Source organism: Carex rostrata, unplaced genomic scaffold (genome assembly GCF_964058835.1).
Source record: "Carex rostrata unplaced genomic scaffold, lpCarRost1.2 SCAFFOLD_141, whole genome shotgun sequence".
In the NCBI taxonomy this organism is placed as follows: domain Eukaryota; kingdom Viridiplantae; phylum Streptophyta; class Magnoliopsida; order Poales; family Cyperaceae; genus Carex; species Carex rostrata.
Genome location: NW_027601204.1, coordinates 16,735 through 32,846, shown reverse-complemented (window position 1 = coordinate 32,846; position 16,112 = coordinate 16,735). Strand labels below are relative to the sequence as shown.

Genomic DNA, 16,112 nt, shown 5'->3' with positions numbered 1-16,112 from the left:
ATGATGGACGGCCTGTTAATTAATTTTAAATTTAGACTTGTGCATGTGAATTAATAATAACCATATCCATACCCGACTCCCACATCTCGTTTTCTTTTCTATTTCTTTGATTCTCTTGCCTCAATCACCCCCTACTCTTGCGTCGAGCCCTAAAGCATACCGTGTCGGAAAAACTCAACTAGGCAAGTATCTCTTCACAAAAGTTGCGATGTGGTGAGAGGAGTTCGAACTTTCGACCTTTGAGTATTCAGCAGAACTACATTTTTTATTCTAGCCAACTGTGCTACCAGGTACCAGCTCATTCTCCTCTCTCTCTCTCGCTCTTTCCCTCTCATAATTGAAGCTGTGTTGTTTGGTATTAGTGCACTTTGATTGAGGGTTAATTTAGGCAATATTAATTTAGTCTAATTAGGTGGTCTGGTTGCATAAACATTGTTAATCATAATTTTACATCATTATTCCACCGGCACTACTTGAGTGGTTTGGGCCAAATCCAAGTTTGAGTTTGTTTAAGTACTATTGGAATGGACAAAGCTTGCAGCTAAAACCCTAAAAAACCAAAATTCATAAACCCCGTTTAGTACTAACTACACTTGTTTTCTTCTTCCAAAATTCAGATGGCCCAGCAAAAGACTAAAAACTCTACCAATGGTGAGAGAAATTGGTCTGAACTTCCACAAGACATTCTCCATCTCTTCTCCAAAAAGCTACCAGATATCTCTGATTTCATACATTTTCGTGCTGTGTGCAAGAGCTGGCAGTTATCAGTCCTAGTCACCAATCCTCCACAACAACTCCCATGGCTCCTAGAGCGCCGTCAAGAAGGTGAAAATCCCATAATACGCTTCTTCTGCCTCTCATCTGGTAAAGTTCATACTATTGCTTGTCCAAGTTCTTGTCGTGTCAGGCTCTATGGCCCCGGAGGTCGCTATTTACTTGCCTATCATGTGGGAAATAATGAGAGGTATCTCCTTAATCCTCTTACTAGTGATCAAATCCATCTCCCGGATGGGTTCCTCCCCGAAAATATTGGTCTAGATAAAATTAATGGCGGCAATGTTGTCGTTGTGTCAAGAAATACTAATATGATGGGTTTTTGGCGACCTGAGGCTGATGATTGGGTCTATGTAGAAGGGGTCGGCAATTGGTATAGTGGTAATGCATATTATATGGGACAATACTTTAGTCACGACAAATACACTGGCATTACAAATGTTATTGATATTGCAACAAAAAAAATGGCTTACCAAGTCGCACTACCAGAGGGCACAAACACACTTCTGAAGGGTCGCACAATTATAGTCGAGTCAGGAGGAAAGATCCTCAGATTGTTCCATCATTCCAAGACAGAGCCGTGCCACTTTGATATATATTGTCTTCATTTCAGTGATGGAGAAAGGAAACCTTTTTGGATGAAAATTACCAATATCGGTGACCAGATGTTGTTTCTTCAATATTATCGTGGGTTATCTGTCTGTGCAAGTAATTTTCCTGGATTTGAAGGAAATTGCATTTACTTCCTGAAAAAGGGGCGATATCTTTGTAGATACGACATAGGGGATGGTACAACTGAAGTGTTGCGTTGCCCTTTTGATTCAGTGGGGACTTGGTTTGTTCCTAGTCTTGTATAACTCTCTGATATCAATTATGTATTAACAACCAAGTAAGTTTAATTGAGTATTAATTTAGCTTTTTCTTTAATTAGATATATATTTAGTTCAGTTGTTCTTATTTGACTACCTTCTTAAATCTGTCGGTGATAATTGCTTGTTCAAAGTAATTTTAGTATTACAAATTTACCTACCTGTTTTCACTTATGTTGGTTTCAGGTTCTTAAGAGTTAAGATTAGATTGAGGTGCATTCCCACATATATATTAAGCTATAAGATCACTTCAATATAGGTCGTTTCTGCTGTCAATTGGGTTAATATTATTTTATCTTTGAGTGAAATTTGTTAGGATTTAGTTTTATTATATCTTATATTCTAATATGGTGAAATTTGTTATCTGGTAATCATTCACCATGTGGGGTTCTTATTTCCAATTTGTATATCTAAATGTTGACCTTGATATGTTGTATGATCGGCTATGATTTATGAATACGTAGTCTGTGGCAGTAATTACTAATTTAAGATTTTTTTTAACTTTATCAGTTTGTTTGTGATTTTATATTTTCTTATTTTAGTTTATCATTTAATTTCTTTGTCGATAAATGTAGAATGGTTCATATATTCATATTATACAATGAAATGAGGTTGTCTGCTTCAGTATTTGTTATATGAGCTTGACAGTTTCATAGTTGATTTGTGTTTGGAAACAATGACAGTATTTTGTTTGGCTTGAAGTTAGAACTCATTTAAGTTAAAATTTAAGGAAGAATTTAATATAGAGTTGGAATTATTTTCTGACAGTTCTTTAATGGTGTCTAATTCTTTTGGCACTGAGATTTCTCCTGGAGCTGAAAAATTCAGTATTTACAATGTCACGAGTGAAAAGAAGTCAGAATAAATCATGAATGACAATACTCCTTACAGATCAATTGAAGATGCGAGGGCATTTTGGTCATTTATTAATCTGGTCAATTGTAATGAATTTTGTTATGTTATTTTTTTTTTTTTTTTTTGGCTATGTCAAGCTTATGATGATTTATTCAGGGTTGGAACTAAATCTGTAATTGTGTTGTAGTGCCATTTGTAACTACACGATTATATGAGCAAATTTGACTTTCTATTTTTGTTGTGTCTATTTTCCTGTTTTCCATTTGTTACTAAGTTCATATATAGTGCCTACTGCCTAATGGTTTTGTATTTAATGGCAGGTCGGTGGTGCTCTCTCTCCTATTATTAGGCTTTTGTAAAGACCTTGTATGTTATAAATTGGTAGTGCATTACCTAGCTAGTTGTTATGGGATTTTGTCTAGACTGTTAGTTGTGTGCCAGTTTTGCAATTGTGATAACTGAAACAGCTAGTTGGCACTTACAATTCGTCTAGTTTGCATATAATTATAAGTTCAGCAGGTTTATGTTGGTACAGTATAGGCTTCCACAAACTGACAATCATGATGCAAAAGATGACCATTCTACTTGCAGCAATGTTAATTGTATGAGCACCGTCTATACTAATTGCAACAACAATTATATAAATAATACATAAGAGGTTGATGGAAAAATGAGTATTCATAAAATTATTTGCTCAAAAGCTGAACTTTGTTTGAAAAAAAAAAAAGACTGAATCGGCCATGGAAAGGAAATGAGACTGTATTCGGTACAGTACATGCAGGATGCGAAAAGCAAGTTTGTCTGGCCTTGCTTGCAAATGAGTAGGAGAACAATGTGGCCTGTAGAACACTTTCAACACAAATCTCTTAGAAAATTCAAATTTATTCAATTTATCAACAATTAAACATTATGTATGATTTCTACAACCTTTTGTTTTCTTTTGAAATATTGTGAGGGCATGTCTTGGGCGCTCTCATCCTTATATTACGCTATTTACATAACCATATATACAATAACGAAATACAAAGATTAAATAAAAATAAACAAAAAATAAACAAAAAATTCTGAAGACGACAGAACTTCAAATTAGTGTTATTAGAACCGGACCTGGATGTCTTTCCGGTTTGGTTCATTTTAAAGACCGATTATGTTGTTGAACCGATAAAATTCGGTTTAGTAGACCGGTTTTAAAAAACATGCCACTCGGTTTTAAAGAAAAAACACTTTATTAAACGGTTCAAAGTTCAATCTTTTACCTTGTTATGCATTAAATGCGACATATAGTACCAAATAAAAGGACAAGTAGACCTGTATTCTTCTAAAAAAAGAGGACTAGTCAGACTGTACACAAGTATATCGCTGTTGCATAGGTTTAAACTTTATTCTAGCATGCTTTATTTTATCTTTATAAAATTTACAAAACCTTAAATTTTACATATTCTTAAGTACCAATCATGCATAGTATAAAATTTTATGTATATATATTTCTTTGAAACCTAATAATTGTTATTATTATATTATGTATATTAATTGACGTTATTTTTTATTGAAGTGCTTTTTCTTTTTCATTAGGATATAATTTATTGCTATTAGAAAATAATATTCCTAACACTATTCAAATAAAAATGAAACTTTTGGTTTGCTAAATTATTCCGCCTTAAAAAACTGTATTCAGTCATCTTTAATAAAAACTACTATTTTATATTATTTAAATTAAGTTTGAAATATATACACACATATATATTATAATTTGGTCTTGTGTTATATTTATTTGAATATATATTGTATAACAATTCCCATATCTCATATCTATGTGAATGTTTAAATTAACTAGCAATTGAACCGGTTGACCTACTGGTCCGACCTGTAAACCATTGATCCGAAGTTTTTCCGAGTTAATGTTCGATTTAGTTCTGATAACATTGCTTCAGAAACATGACATATAGCCTGGATTGAACAGTAAGAGAAACAAATCTAGATGATTTCCTATTTTTTCCCATATGCGGAATAGAAATAAAAATAAAATATTTCGTACAGCCCATCATTCATTGCCAGTTGTGTTATTTCCCTGTTGAGCACACGCCAACAGCTTTTATACGTATGAAAACTACATTGGCTATTTTAGGCTTTGGTTATATTAAACATAGTTATTTAAAGAATACTTGGCAAAATAGTTTTCTTATTTTAGAACAATCTTATATTTAAATAGAGATGTACGCATGTAATTTGAAATAGAGAAATTCTAAAACAAAATTTGCACTGTCATTCCTCTCTCCCTCTCCTATCTTTTGTGTACTTCGCACAGAGCAGTACAGTATGACAAACTGAATTTATTCCAACAGAATAACTTACAATGCTGAGTATAGTAGGATCAGTGTATTGACTGAAAAAAGCATTGCAATTGTTACATCAATGATAATAAGGGCACAAGTGTCATTTTTATTTAAATGAAATAAATTCTCTTCTATTAGTATACTTCTCAATAAATAATTTTGGAAGAATTCAATTCTTCTATATTTTGATTCCAATCAACAACATTCAATTGACAAATTCTATTGAAATGAAATTAATTGAACCCCAAAAACAGTTGTAGGCCAGAGAAAGAGAATAAGAAAACATATCTCTATTGTCTACACAATTTGGTGTAGGAGAAATAAGGAAAAATATTTCACACAAATAAATATCACTAAATAATTGAATCGACTCAAATTTAATTGTAATATATAGTATGGTTGTACGTGTGGCGATTCTTCTTTTAACTAAATTTAAACTTCTACATATACAAGAGATGCATTTAATTAAAAGATGACAGATTATGTGATTGGATAGCTGATGTTAAATTCGAAATTTTATTTTTTAATCGTGACCGTTGGCAGATTAGAACATCAACGTGCTTAATATATATAAGAATGGAGATACATCAGGGAATTTAATATATACAGGTGGGTTAGAAGGTCGGTTAGGGAGGTGGCGGGATTTTGGGGAGCATGCATGAGACGTGTCTCATTAACTTTTTTTCATAATTAAGAAATAAGCTTGATTAGATTTATAATTAAGGATATAAAATAAACATAGAAACTTGTAGGCGCAAATCTAAGTTTTAAGAATAAAACATAAATGGAAATTTTATTATTTCATTCTGCTTCTAACAAAAACTAAAATCTTTACATATTATAAAAATGTCTTGTAAACAAGTAATAATTACTTAATTGTTTAGAATGTTACACTAATACTCAGTTAATATATTTTTTTTGAAAGGCAATTCTCAACTAAACTTGGCTCTTAATGCATGATTAATTGTTATCCAAGAGCTATACCAGACTTGGTACAAACCAAGTGCCCACAGAATCAAAAGGGCAAGGCAACACCTCAGTTGTACCATCTCCTATGTCATATTTACAAAGAAACCTGCGGTATTTTAGAAAGTAAATGCAATTCTCTTTGAATCTAGTGAAGTTACTTGCACAGACAGATAACCCACCATTATTTTGTAGAAACAATATTTGGTCACCAATGTCAGTGATTTTCACCCAGTATGGTTTCCCTTCTCCATCATCCAAATGAAGACGATGTATATCAAAGTGGCAATGCTCTACCTTGAAATGCTGGAACAACCTTAGTATCTTTCCTCCTGACTCGACAATAAATGTGCAACCCTCTAAACGAGGGTTTGTGCTCACCGGTGGTTTGACTTGATAATCCAATTTTTTGGTTGCAATATCAATTACATTTGTAATGCCAGTTTTTTCATCATTGCTAAAGTATTGTCCCATGTAAAATGCATTACCACAGCCGTCAACCCCTTTTATACGGACCAAATTGTTAGCCTTAGGTTGACAAAAAGCTATTGCTTTGTGTGCAATCCATTCCGGATATGTCGATATAACCAAAATATCACCGCCTTCAATTGGATCTGGGCCAATGTACTTGGTGAACCCAAGGACATTATCAAAAGGGACATGGATCTGATCATGAGTAAGTGGATTAAGAAGACACATCTCGGAATTTCTCCGGTGATAGGCAAGTAAGTAGCGGCATGCGGGGCCATTGAGCAAGGCACGGCGGAAACCTGGACAGGTAATGGCATGAACTTTTCCTGATGAGAGGCAGTAGAAGCGTACTATGTCATTTTTAAGGTTTAGACGATGCTCTACAAGCCAGGGGAGTTGTGGAGGTGCATCGTTGAGTGGGGTTGATAAGTGCCAGGTCTTGCACACTGCACGGAAGCGTATGAAATCAGAGATATCAGGTAGCTTTTTGGAGAAGAGATGGAGAATGTCTTCTGGAAGTTCAGACCAGTATCTCTCCTTTCTTAGTATATGAACGGTACCGATTCGTTCTCCCATAGTAGAGCTTTTTATCTTTCGCTTGAGCATCTGATTTTTGGAGGAAACAAATGCAGTTAGTACTAGAAGGGGTTTTTCAATTTGGTTTTTTACGGTTTCGTCTCCAAGAAAATAATCTCAGTACAATTTTAAAAATGTGATTAATAAGTTTAAGTAACCAAACTACCACATTAGGCTCAATTTAGCCTAAATTAACCCTCAATGAAAGTATATAACAGCCAAAAACAACCCACCTTCAATTATATAAGGGACAGATAAAAATACAACAGTTTTTTGTGTTCTAGTCTTTAGAAGACAATACAACATCAAAACAACTAAGAGCATCTCCAATCCAGCAATTGAAATTAATTGCTAAATAGCAGTTATGGAAATTTTAGCAATTCATTTGCTGCATTGGTGCAATTAATTTTAATTTATTTTGAAGTCCACATCAGTGCATCTTTCTTTTTTATTGGAGATAGAGCACTAAAAAAGAACTTAAGCCAATTAATTAGACAGCATGTCATTAAATAAATATTTGCTTTAAAAGCAAATTTGCTAATTTAAAGCAAAAATCCAAGAATCACGTCAAAATGTCCGGTATACTCAATCTGCTTGCAAGAAAAATGTGAGATTATACAAGGTACTTGTAATTGCTGATATGACTTAACTTTTATGCTATCTCAAGGAAGATTTATCTTTTATTATGTTTTCTTTCATAATATATTCAAATATAGAAAAAAATATGTATCCTAATAAGGAAGATAGATCAACAACAAAGGGTATGTCCTAGCCGCCATAATTTTTGATATAAGAGGAGTATATTATATCTTCTAAATATATGTTCTCATATTTTATCATTGAAATAAAATAAGCGTAGTAAGGGTATTTCGCATGAGTTGTTTATTATTTACTTTATTTTCATAAGTTGTCAGTAATTAGCAATATAATACTAATTTTTAGTATCCAACCAATCATCAATATACACTATTTTCCCTGCATGCCAATCATTTGTCTATAGAATTAATAAACAAAAAAGTAAATTTAAGAAACTCAATCAAAAATATTAATTACTTGGTAATATCGCTGTAATAAAGTAACATATTATGAAACAATTGGAAATGGAGGAACAAATAGTACTTTACTAACAATGAAGAAACATGAACAGAACAATTATATCTAATTAATATGTTCCGTCTTCAAAACATAGAAGAAGAAACTAAATAATAAATCTTTAAGGGTATAAGTGTCCTTTTATTTTTTTATTACTATTAGTAAGTGTTTTTAAATGATTTAAGTGAGAAATGGGTATTTATTTATAATAGAATTATATTTAGATGGAAAAATAACTAGTTTTGAAGTTTCGATGGGAAAATATCTAATTGAAAAAAATTCTAATGGGCATATATGTAAATTTCTCTTACAAGGTAACCAAAACACACAAAACTTTTAGCTTGTTCTAGGTTGTCTAAATAAAAAAACTGTTTGTAAAAAAACCCAAAAAAAAACACGCTGTTCGTAATTTTAATAAATATTAAATACAAAAACTGACCATGGTGTTGTGAGAGGGCGTGGAGTCGTGGTGGTGCAGCGATGGAAGAGTTGAGGGAAGTGGCAGTCTGGATGAGACGGCGCTATAGGGAGTATATGTCAGTGGCGAAAATCTCCTCAACCTGCGGTGTTTACAGCAACTCGGAGATGTGCTTGGTGCTCCCCTTGCTACCTGGATTTTGACTTTTAAGAGAGAGCGGCTCTAAGGTGTTTGTTTAGAAAGTTGAAAAGAGAAATTAGAACTGATAAGGCAAAAGAAAATGAAAAGATATCGGTCGAGGTCTATGTTCTAATTTAAAACTATGTCATTTCTATTTTCTAAATTTTAATGCTAAAAAATCTAAGTTTTAAAAATAACTTTTGATTATTTTAAAATAAGTTGGAACTTACCAGGATTTTTATATGCCTACCCTAAAAAAGGTTAAGTTTTAATACGTCATTCAAAAAATAATGTCAAATTGAGAGTCATGACTAAAAATTGTCCTAGTTGTAGCAATATGATGCCAAATTGAGTGTCATGACTAAAAATTGCAAGTTGTAATTCAATTATGATATTTTGTTAATTGTTCAAGTTGTAGTTATAATTTAATAGTAATTTGGGCACTTATTTTGAAATTATGGCATGCTCTAGTGTATATAGTAGGTATTTTGAAAATAAATTTCATATACATTCATATATCGTTTTGATTTTCTAACTAATTAAATTGTAAAAAAAAATATTCATTACATTTGACAAATACAATTTATCAAACTAATAATTCATATTTATATATAAATTAGCAACAAATTACAATTATGTGTATAAAATTAATTTTCTTTACATCAGTATTAATGTTCTCATTAATTTGTAGACTTCTAAAATTAATTTTCTTTACATCAGCATCGATGTTCTCTTTTTTAGACTTCTAAAAATTAATTTTCTTTACATCAGCATCAATGTTCTCTTTTTTATACTTCTAAAATTAATTTTCTTGACACATCTCAGATCAAAATTGTTTAACTTGAAATACATTGTCCAGATTTTATATAACTTGAAATATTAGAAAATTGTTAGATGAAAATTATTTCACTTGAAATATTATAAAATTTAATTAGAACCTCATGATAATTAAAATCATACTATTTAAAAGTCTAGTTTATTTCTAAAATGATATACGGTGCTTAATACAAATGATGTATACACTAAATAAAAAAGTAAATTAATAAATTTCTTTTAAGACGAAATTTGCATGTGGGGACACATGTCAGCCCCTCCTATCCCCCACTTAAGTAGCTTGCCTAACCCCACTAAGAAACAAATTAATACTAATAATATCTTACACTCATCTTTTTCTCTCCGTATCATCGTTTTTTTTTTTCTTTGTGAATCCGCCAATTCATCTTCTATCTACGGAAATGAATTTCTCTCTCCACATTAATGGTTTTCATTCGATCGGACGGTAAGGATACAAACTCAAAATTTGGGTTATTTTAGGGGATCCCTGTTCCCCCTTTTCTATCCTAGAAATTGCAATTTTGCTCACCTCCCTGAATTTGATCCCTGATCTCTGTTTCCTGCGCAGAATTTCTCACCTCCTTGAATTTGTCATTTCCTTCTCTTCGCTAACTTTTTTTGCCAGGTTCTCTCTCTCTTTTTGAAAATACTTGATAGAAGCTACCAAGCGTCAGGTTCTCTCTCTCTCTCTCTCTATGACCAATCTAATATTGTGTCATAAGGATTTCCATCCTAACTAGTGCCTCAGGAAAAGAGAATAACTTTTGCTCTTTTTTGTTATATCTTCCAGGTTTTAGTTCGTCTTGTTGTAGATCACTAGATTGGTGTTTAATTGAAGCCCTAGGTATAGGTACCAAGGCGTGACTGACCTTTACCATGTCAGTTCATCACGAAAAGCAGCAAAAAGCCCACCTAATATTTAGTTTTCATTAGTTTAGTAATAAACATTTTTATCTGATTCTTGGTTTGAACTTTGAACTTTGAATAATCCAGAGCAAGCAGCTTGAGAGTAGCAGACAGACAGGCACAAAATTGATAATTTCGATATCCAAAAGGGTAAATTGTAATTCTATGTAGTATATAATATAGTCCATAATTTCTAATGTCTGGCTTTTGAGTCAACAAAAAAAATTATAAAATTGTATTATGTTTTAACTTATTAGTCATAAATAGACTGTCGCATCTTAATTTATCCGCCCCTTATATAATTGAAGGTGGGCTGTTTTTGGTTTTTATGTACTATCATTGAGGTTAAATTAAAGTTAAATTGAGTCTAATGTGGTGGTCTAGTTGCAAAAACATTATTAATCAACTTAAAACACCTTTTAGTGTTAACTAACTACACTTGTTGCCTAAAAAAATCAGATTCCCAAGCGCAAGACAAAAAGCTCTACCATGACAGAACAAAACGGTACCAATGGTGTCCTAAGGCTGGAGAGAAACTGGTCTGAACTTCCACAAGAAGTTATACATCTCTTCTCAAAAAAAGTACCTGATATATCTGATTTCATGCGCTTCCGTGTTGTGTGCAAGAGGTGGCAGTTATCAGCCCCAGTAACTGATCCTCCCCCACAACTCCCCTGGCTTCTAGAGCGCCGCCTTCATAAGAACCATGAAAATGCCATTATACGCTTCTATTGCCTTTCGTCCAATGAAGTTCATACTATATATTGTCCAGGTCCTTGTCAAACTTGGCTTGAGGGGCTCACATATCGCTACTTGTCTCTCACTTGAGAAATTCCAAGAGGTATCTACTTAATCCTCTTACTCATGATCAGATCCATGTCCCTTTTATTAATGTACTCGGTAGTGGGTTCCTAGACTATATTGGTCCAGATCCAATTGAAGGCAGCCATATTGTGGTTATATCAGGACAATCAGGCTGGAATACCCGATGTAATATGATGGGATTTTGGCGACCTAAGGCTGGTGATTGGGTCAATGCAGAAGGGGTCGGTTGCAGTGCTAATGCATATTATATGGGACAATACATCAGAAATGATAGACAAACTCGAATTACAAATGTTATTGATATTGCCACCAAAAAAATGGCTTATCAAGTCGCACCACTGGAGGGCACAAACCATCTTCTAGTGAGTTTGACAATTATGGTGGAGTCAGGTGGAAAGATTCTGAGGTTAATTAAATATTATGAGCAAGGGCAGTGCCACTTTGATATATCCCGTCTTTATTTCAATGATGGAAAAGGGAAACCTTGTTTGGTGAAAATCACTAATATTGGCAACCAAATGTTGTTTCTGCAATATAATGGTGGGTTATCTTTTTGTGCGAATAACTTTGCTGCATTCAAAGGGAATTGCATTTACTTCATGAAATATATATAAATATGGGCAATATCTTTGCAGGTATGACATTGGAGACGGTACAACTGAGGTGCTGCCTTGCCCTTTTGATTCACTGGAGATTTGGTTTGTGCCTAGTTTGGTATAGCTCTCTGACATCAATTATCTTAGGATTTATTTTGATTCAAACTAATATTCTATTATGTAGAATTTTGATAACTTGTAATTATTCACCATGTTGTATGACTGGCTATGATTTATGAATATGTATTATTTGGAAGTAATTACAATTATGTTATTGTTTGTGTATATAACTATTTGCATGCCAAGTATGAATATTTTGGGAATATATATACAAACACCAAAAACTCGTGTTTGTAAAATTCAAGTACTATATAATTTTGTAGCCCCAAAATCATAGAAAAATGAATCAGTTTTATCCTAAATTATATGTTAAACAAAAGAATCATGAATACTTAAATGGGAGTTTCTTATCAACACTGCATAAATATGACTGTCCCAATAAGTTAAATTTTTGAATAAAATTTCAGAAGATATGTCTAACTCAAAGGTATAATTAAAATTGATGCTCTGAAAAGATTAAGTACATATTTGATATGGTAACTGGAACAAGTTCACCATTGTCAGGATTAACATACCTCAACAGTTTTTTTTTTTACATTTTCGCTAACAATTGAGTTTGTTCCTTCTGAACATTCAGGAGCAGTCTTATAGTTCATTGAAAAAAAGTTGTATTTTCTTCCTTTGGATTGTGCATCCACCATAAGACTATTATTGTCATAATTTAAAATCCGAAAAGATTATTAGAAGTTAATGTACCAATGAGGAATCCAAATTTCCAGTTTTCTCCTTGACAAGTCATGATATAAAAGGTATGTTCATTTCTCCTGGAAAGCAAGTTAATGCAAGATACTGGTAAGCTGAAGGCTTAGATACCGGTAAGCTAATAGTATGTTCATTTCTCCTGTCCCTGCTGGCTGCTGCCACCATCTACAGTTTCTATGTCTGATGCGGCCACCACCATCCTGGCAGTTGGTGTTGTGGCCTCAGTTGTCATGCTTCTCTTTATCTACCTGTTCTGAGATACTGAGCTTGTTTTGTTTGTATAAAACTTGGCTGGTTTTATTAAAAATACTCTTTTGTGTAATTAAAAATGATATCACCAATTTCATTTATAAAGAAGGCTAAGCTTCCTGGTAAATTAAAATTTATAATTTTGTATATTAAATTTTATAATTTTTGTATGTATTAATACTTTTCAGCCCTTTTATAAAATGAAATTACTTTACATTAGATTATGTAACCATCCAATCTCAATTTCTTAGTTTCGTACTTTGACAGATTTATTTTAGAAATACATCAGTACCGAATACCACAAAGAATTGATCACAAAAGCAGTTATTAATTTACATTTTCTTCAAGAAATCCTTTTTAACACATTCATTTATAAAAGATCAATACACAGCCACAAAAACAAAAAGTGAAGGTAATCCTAATTTCAGATTTAAGAGAAAAGAGGGCAAGAGAATAGAAGTTATTTAGATCCAATTTACTTAAAAAATATCCTGCTTGCTTTTTTTTATTTTCTTTGGTTGCTTTATTTAGATCCAATTTACTTTTGTCTTACAAATAGATCCGTGAAAAATTAAAACCATTTAAATTTTTATAGTAATATATATTCCGTGCCTCAAATAGGCCATATAGAAGTCCTAATTTAAGATAAATATGTGAAATATAGAATAAATGATAATAATATAAAGCTAATTAATTTCGTGGTAAAGCCTAAAAAATAGAAGTTAATTTATTACCGCTGCTAGAAATAGCCCATTAAATCACTAGACTCACCAATCATTTTCCTCTACAAAAACCCAATATATTATGTGCTTCGTCGAGTTCTAACAAGGTTCATTATACTTCCCATCCCTTTCTCATTTCTCTTTCTCTGATTTTCTCTCGCGCCGTCGCATGGAGCCCAAGCCTTCAATCCCCTGTCGATTCCTCAAGCGCCGAGCATCTCAAGACCTCAACAACGCTGGTCCCTCTCCCTCAGTCAAGGCTAGTCCTCTCTCTCTCTCTCTCATATAATTCAGTACCTAATTTGTATGGTTTTCGTGTAAACACAAAAAAACTGGAATATTGCTGACCTATTTCTTTTCAATTTAGCTGAAGTAAGAGATGATTACTGGTCTTTTTACTAGAATATTTTTCCAAATATTTTTTTAAGAATTGTGAATCCATGTATGTGCCTCACATGGTTAGAAATTCATTCCTTGAATTATGTTATAACCCATTAGTTACAAACAGACTGTTGCATCTTTAAGTGCACTGTTTAGTATTTATGTACTTTCGTTAAGGATTGATTTATGCTAAATTTATCCCAATGTGGTGGTTTGGTTGCATACATATTGTTAATTTCATTTTGACATTTTTATTCGGCCATGACTTCTTAGAGTGGTTCGGGATCCATTATTTACCACGTTGCATGCTCCGGTCACCTGCACCCCTCTCCTTTCTGAGATTGTTTTGTTGGAGGTGATACCCTAAAAAACCAAATTGAAAAAGCCCTTTTAGTATTAAATAACTACACTTGTTTCCTCCAAAAATCAGATGCCCAAGCAAAAGACAAAAAGCTCTACCACGAGAGAACGAAGTAGTACCGCTATCATTCTAAGCCATGAGAGAAACTGGTCTGAACTTCCAGAAGACATTCTCCATATCTTCTCCAAAAATCTACCAGATATCTCTGATTTCATACGGTTCCGTGCTGTGTGCAAAAGGTGGCAGTTATCAGCCCCAATCACCGATCCTCCCCCACAACTCCCCTGGCTCTTAGAGTGCCGGCATAAAGACTTTAAAAGTGGTATTATACGCTTCTACTGCCTCTCGTCTGGTAAAGTTCATACTATCACCTGTCCTGGTTCACGTCATGCTTGGCTCGAGGGCCCCGCATATCACTACTTGTTTGCCTCTAGCTGGAGATGTTTCAAGAATTATCTCCTTAATCCTCTTACTCATGAACAGATCGATCTGCCTTCTTCTAATTTATGCAGAGGGTACCCAGTATATATTGGTCCAGATGCAATTGATGGGGGCAATATTGTCATTATATCGGGAATTAAAAATTCTGATGACCATCCCAAACTGATGGCTTTTTGGCGACCTAAGGCTGACAATTGGGTCTATGTAGAAGGGATCAGCAGCATTGCTGAGGCATTTTGTAGGGGACAATACTTCAACAATGACAGATATACTAACATTACAAATGTTATTGATATTACCACCAAAAAAATGGCTTATCAAGTAGCACCACCAGAGAGCAAAAAAGGTCCCCCAATTATGGTCGAATCAGGAGGAAAAATCCTAAGGTTGTTCCAGCATTATGAGGGTGAGCAGTGCCACTTTGATATATACTCTCTTTATTTCGGTGATGGTAAAGGGAAACCTTGTTGGGTGAAAATCACTGATATCGGTGACCAAATATTGTTTCTAAGATTTAATCGTGGGTTATCTTTTCGTGCGAGTAACTTTGCGGGATTCAAAAGGAATTGCATTTATTTTGTGAAAAACAAACAATATCTTTGTAGATATGACATAGGAGATGGTACCACTGAGGTACTGCCTTGCCCTTTTGATTCAATAGAGACTTGGTTTGTGCCTAGTCTGGTATAGCTCTCCGATATCAATTATGCATGCATGAAAAGCCAAGTAAGTTTAATTGACTATTAATCTAGCATTTTCTTTAATTTATTATAAATTTAGTTTTTTTTAATTGGACTGTCTTCTTAACTCTTTTTGGGATTAGTGCCTTTTCAAATTAACCTACATGTTTTCTCTTATGTTGGTTTCAGATACTCATGACTGAAGGCCAAATTGAGGTGCACTTCTGCATATTAAGTTATGTGATCACTTAAATATAGGTCGTTACTGTTTCAACTTGTGTTAAGTTTGCTCTCACTCAAGGTTATTATGTTAGGATTTACTACGATTTCAACTAATATTCTAATATGTTGAAATTTGACATCATGTAACCATTTACCATGTTGGGTATTTATTTCCACTTTATACATGTAAATTATGGCATTGATATGTTGTAAGACCAGGTATGATTTATGAATATGAAGTACATGACAGTAATTACTATTATGTTATTGTTTATGAATACGAATATGAAGTCAATATAAATACTGTAGGTTGTTCTAAAATTTGAGTTCTATATAATTTGGTGCTAACATTGTGATCGGAAGCACAAACTTCAGGTTACTATCCTCAAGCACGAACTTCAATCAGTTCAGAAGCTAGCCCTCTGCCGTAAGCAGTTCGTGCTTGACTCCTCAAACTAAGGTAGGAAACTTTATCTGTTTGCTTGTGATTTTGTATTTCTCTCTTATTTTAGTTTATCGGTTAATATCTATATAGATAA

The 16,112-nt window shown here is 33.3% G+C and overlaps 1 protein-coding gene across 1 annotated transcript; it reads left to right on the top strand.

Annotated features, from left to right (window-relative positions):
- The first annotated feature begins 582 nt into the window (after positions 1-582).
- On the top strand, positions 583-15,443 carry LOC144550254 (putative F-box protein At4g22060). The gene is made up of 3 exons (XM_078298533.1): positions 583-964; positions 11,116-11,465; positions 15,018-15,443. The coding sequence occupies exons 1-3, from the start codon at positions 618-620 to the stop codon at positions 15,359-15,361; spliced, it is 1,041 nt and encodes a 346-aa protein (XP_078154659.1). The 5' UTR covers positions 583-617; the 3' UTR covers positions 15,362-15,443.
- Positions 15,444-16,112: the final 669 nt, after the last annotated feature.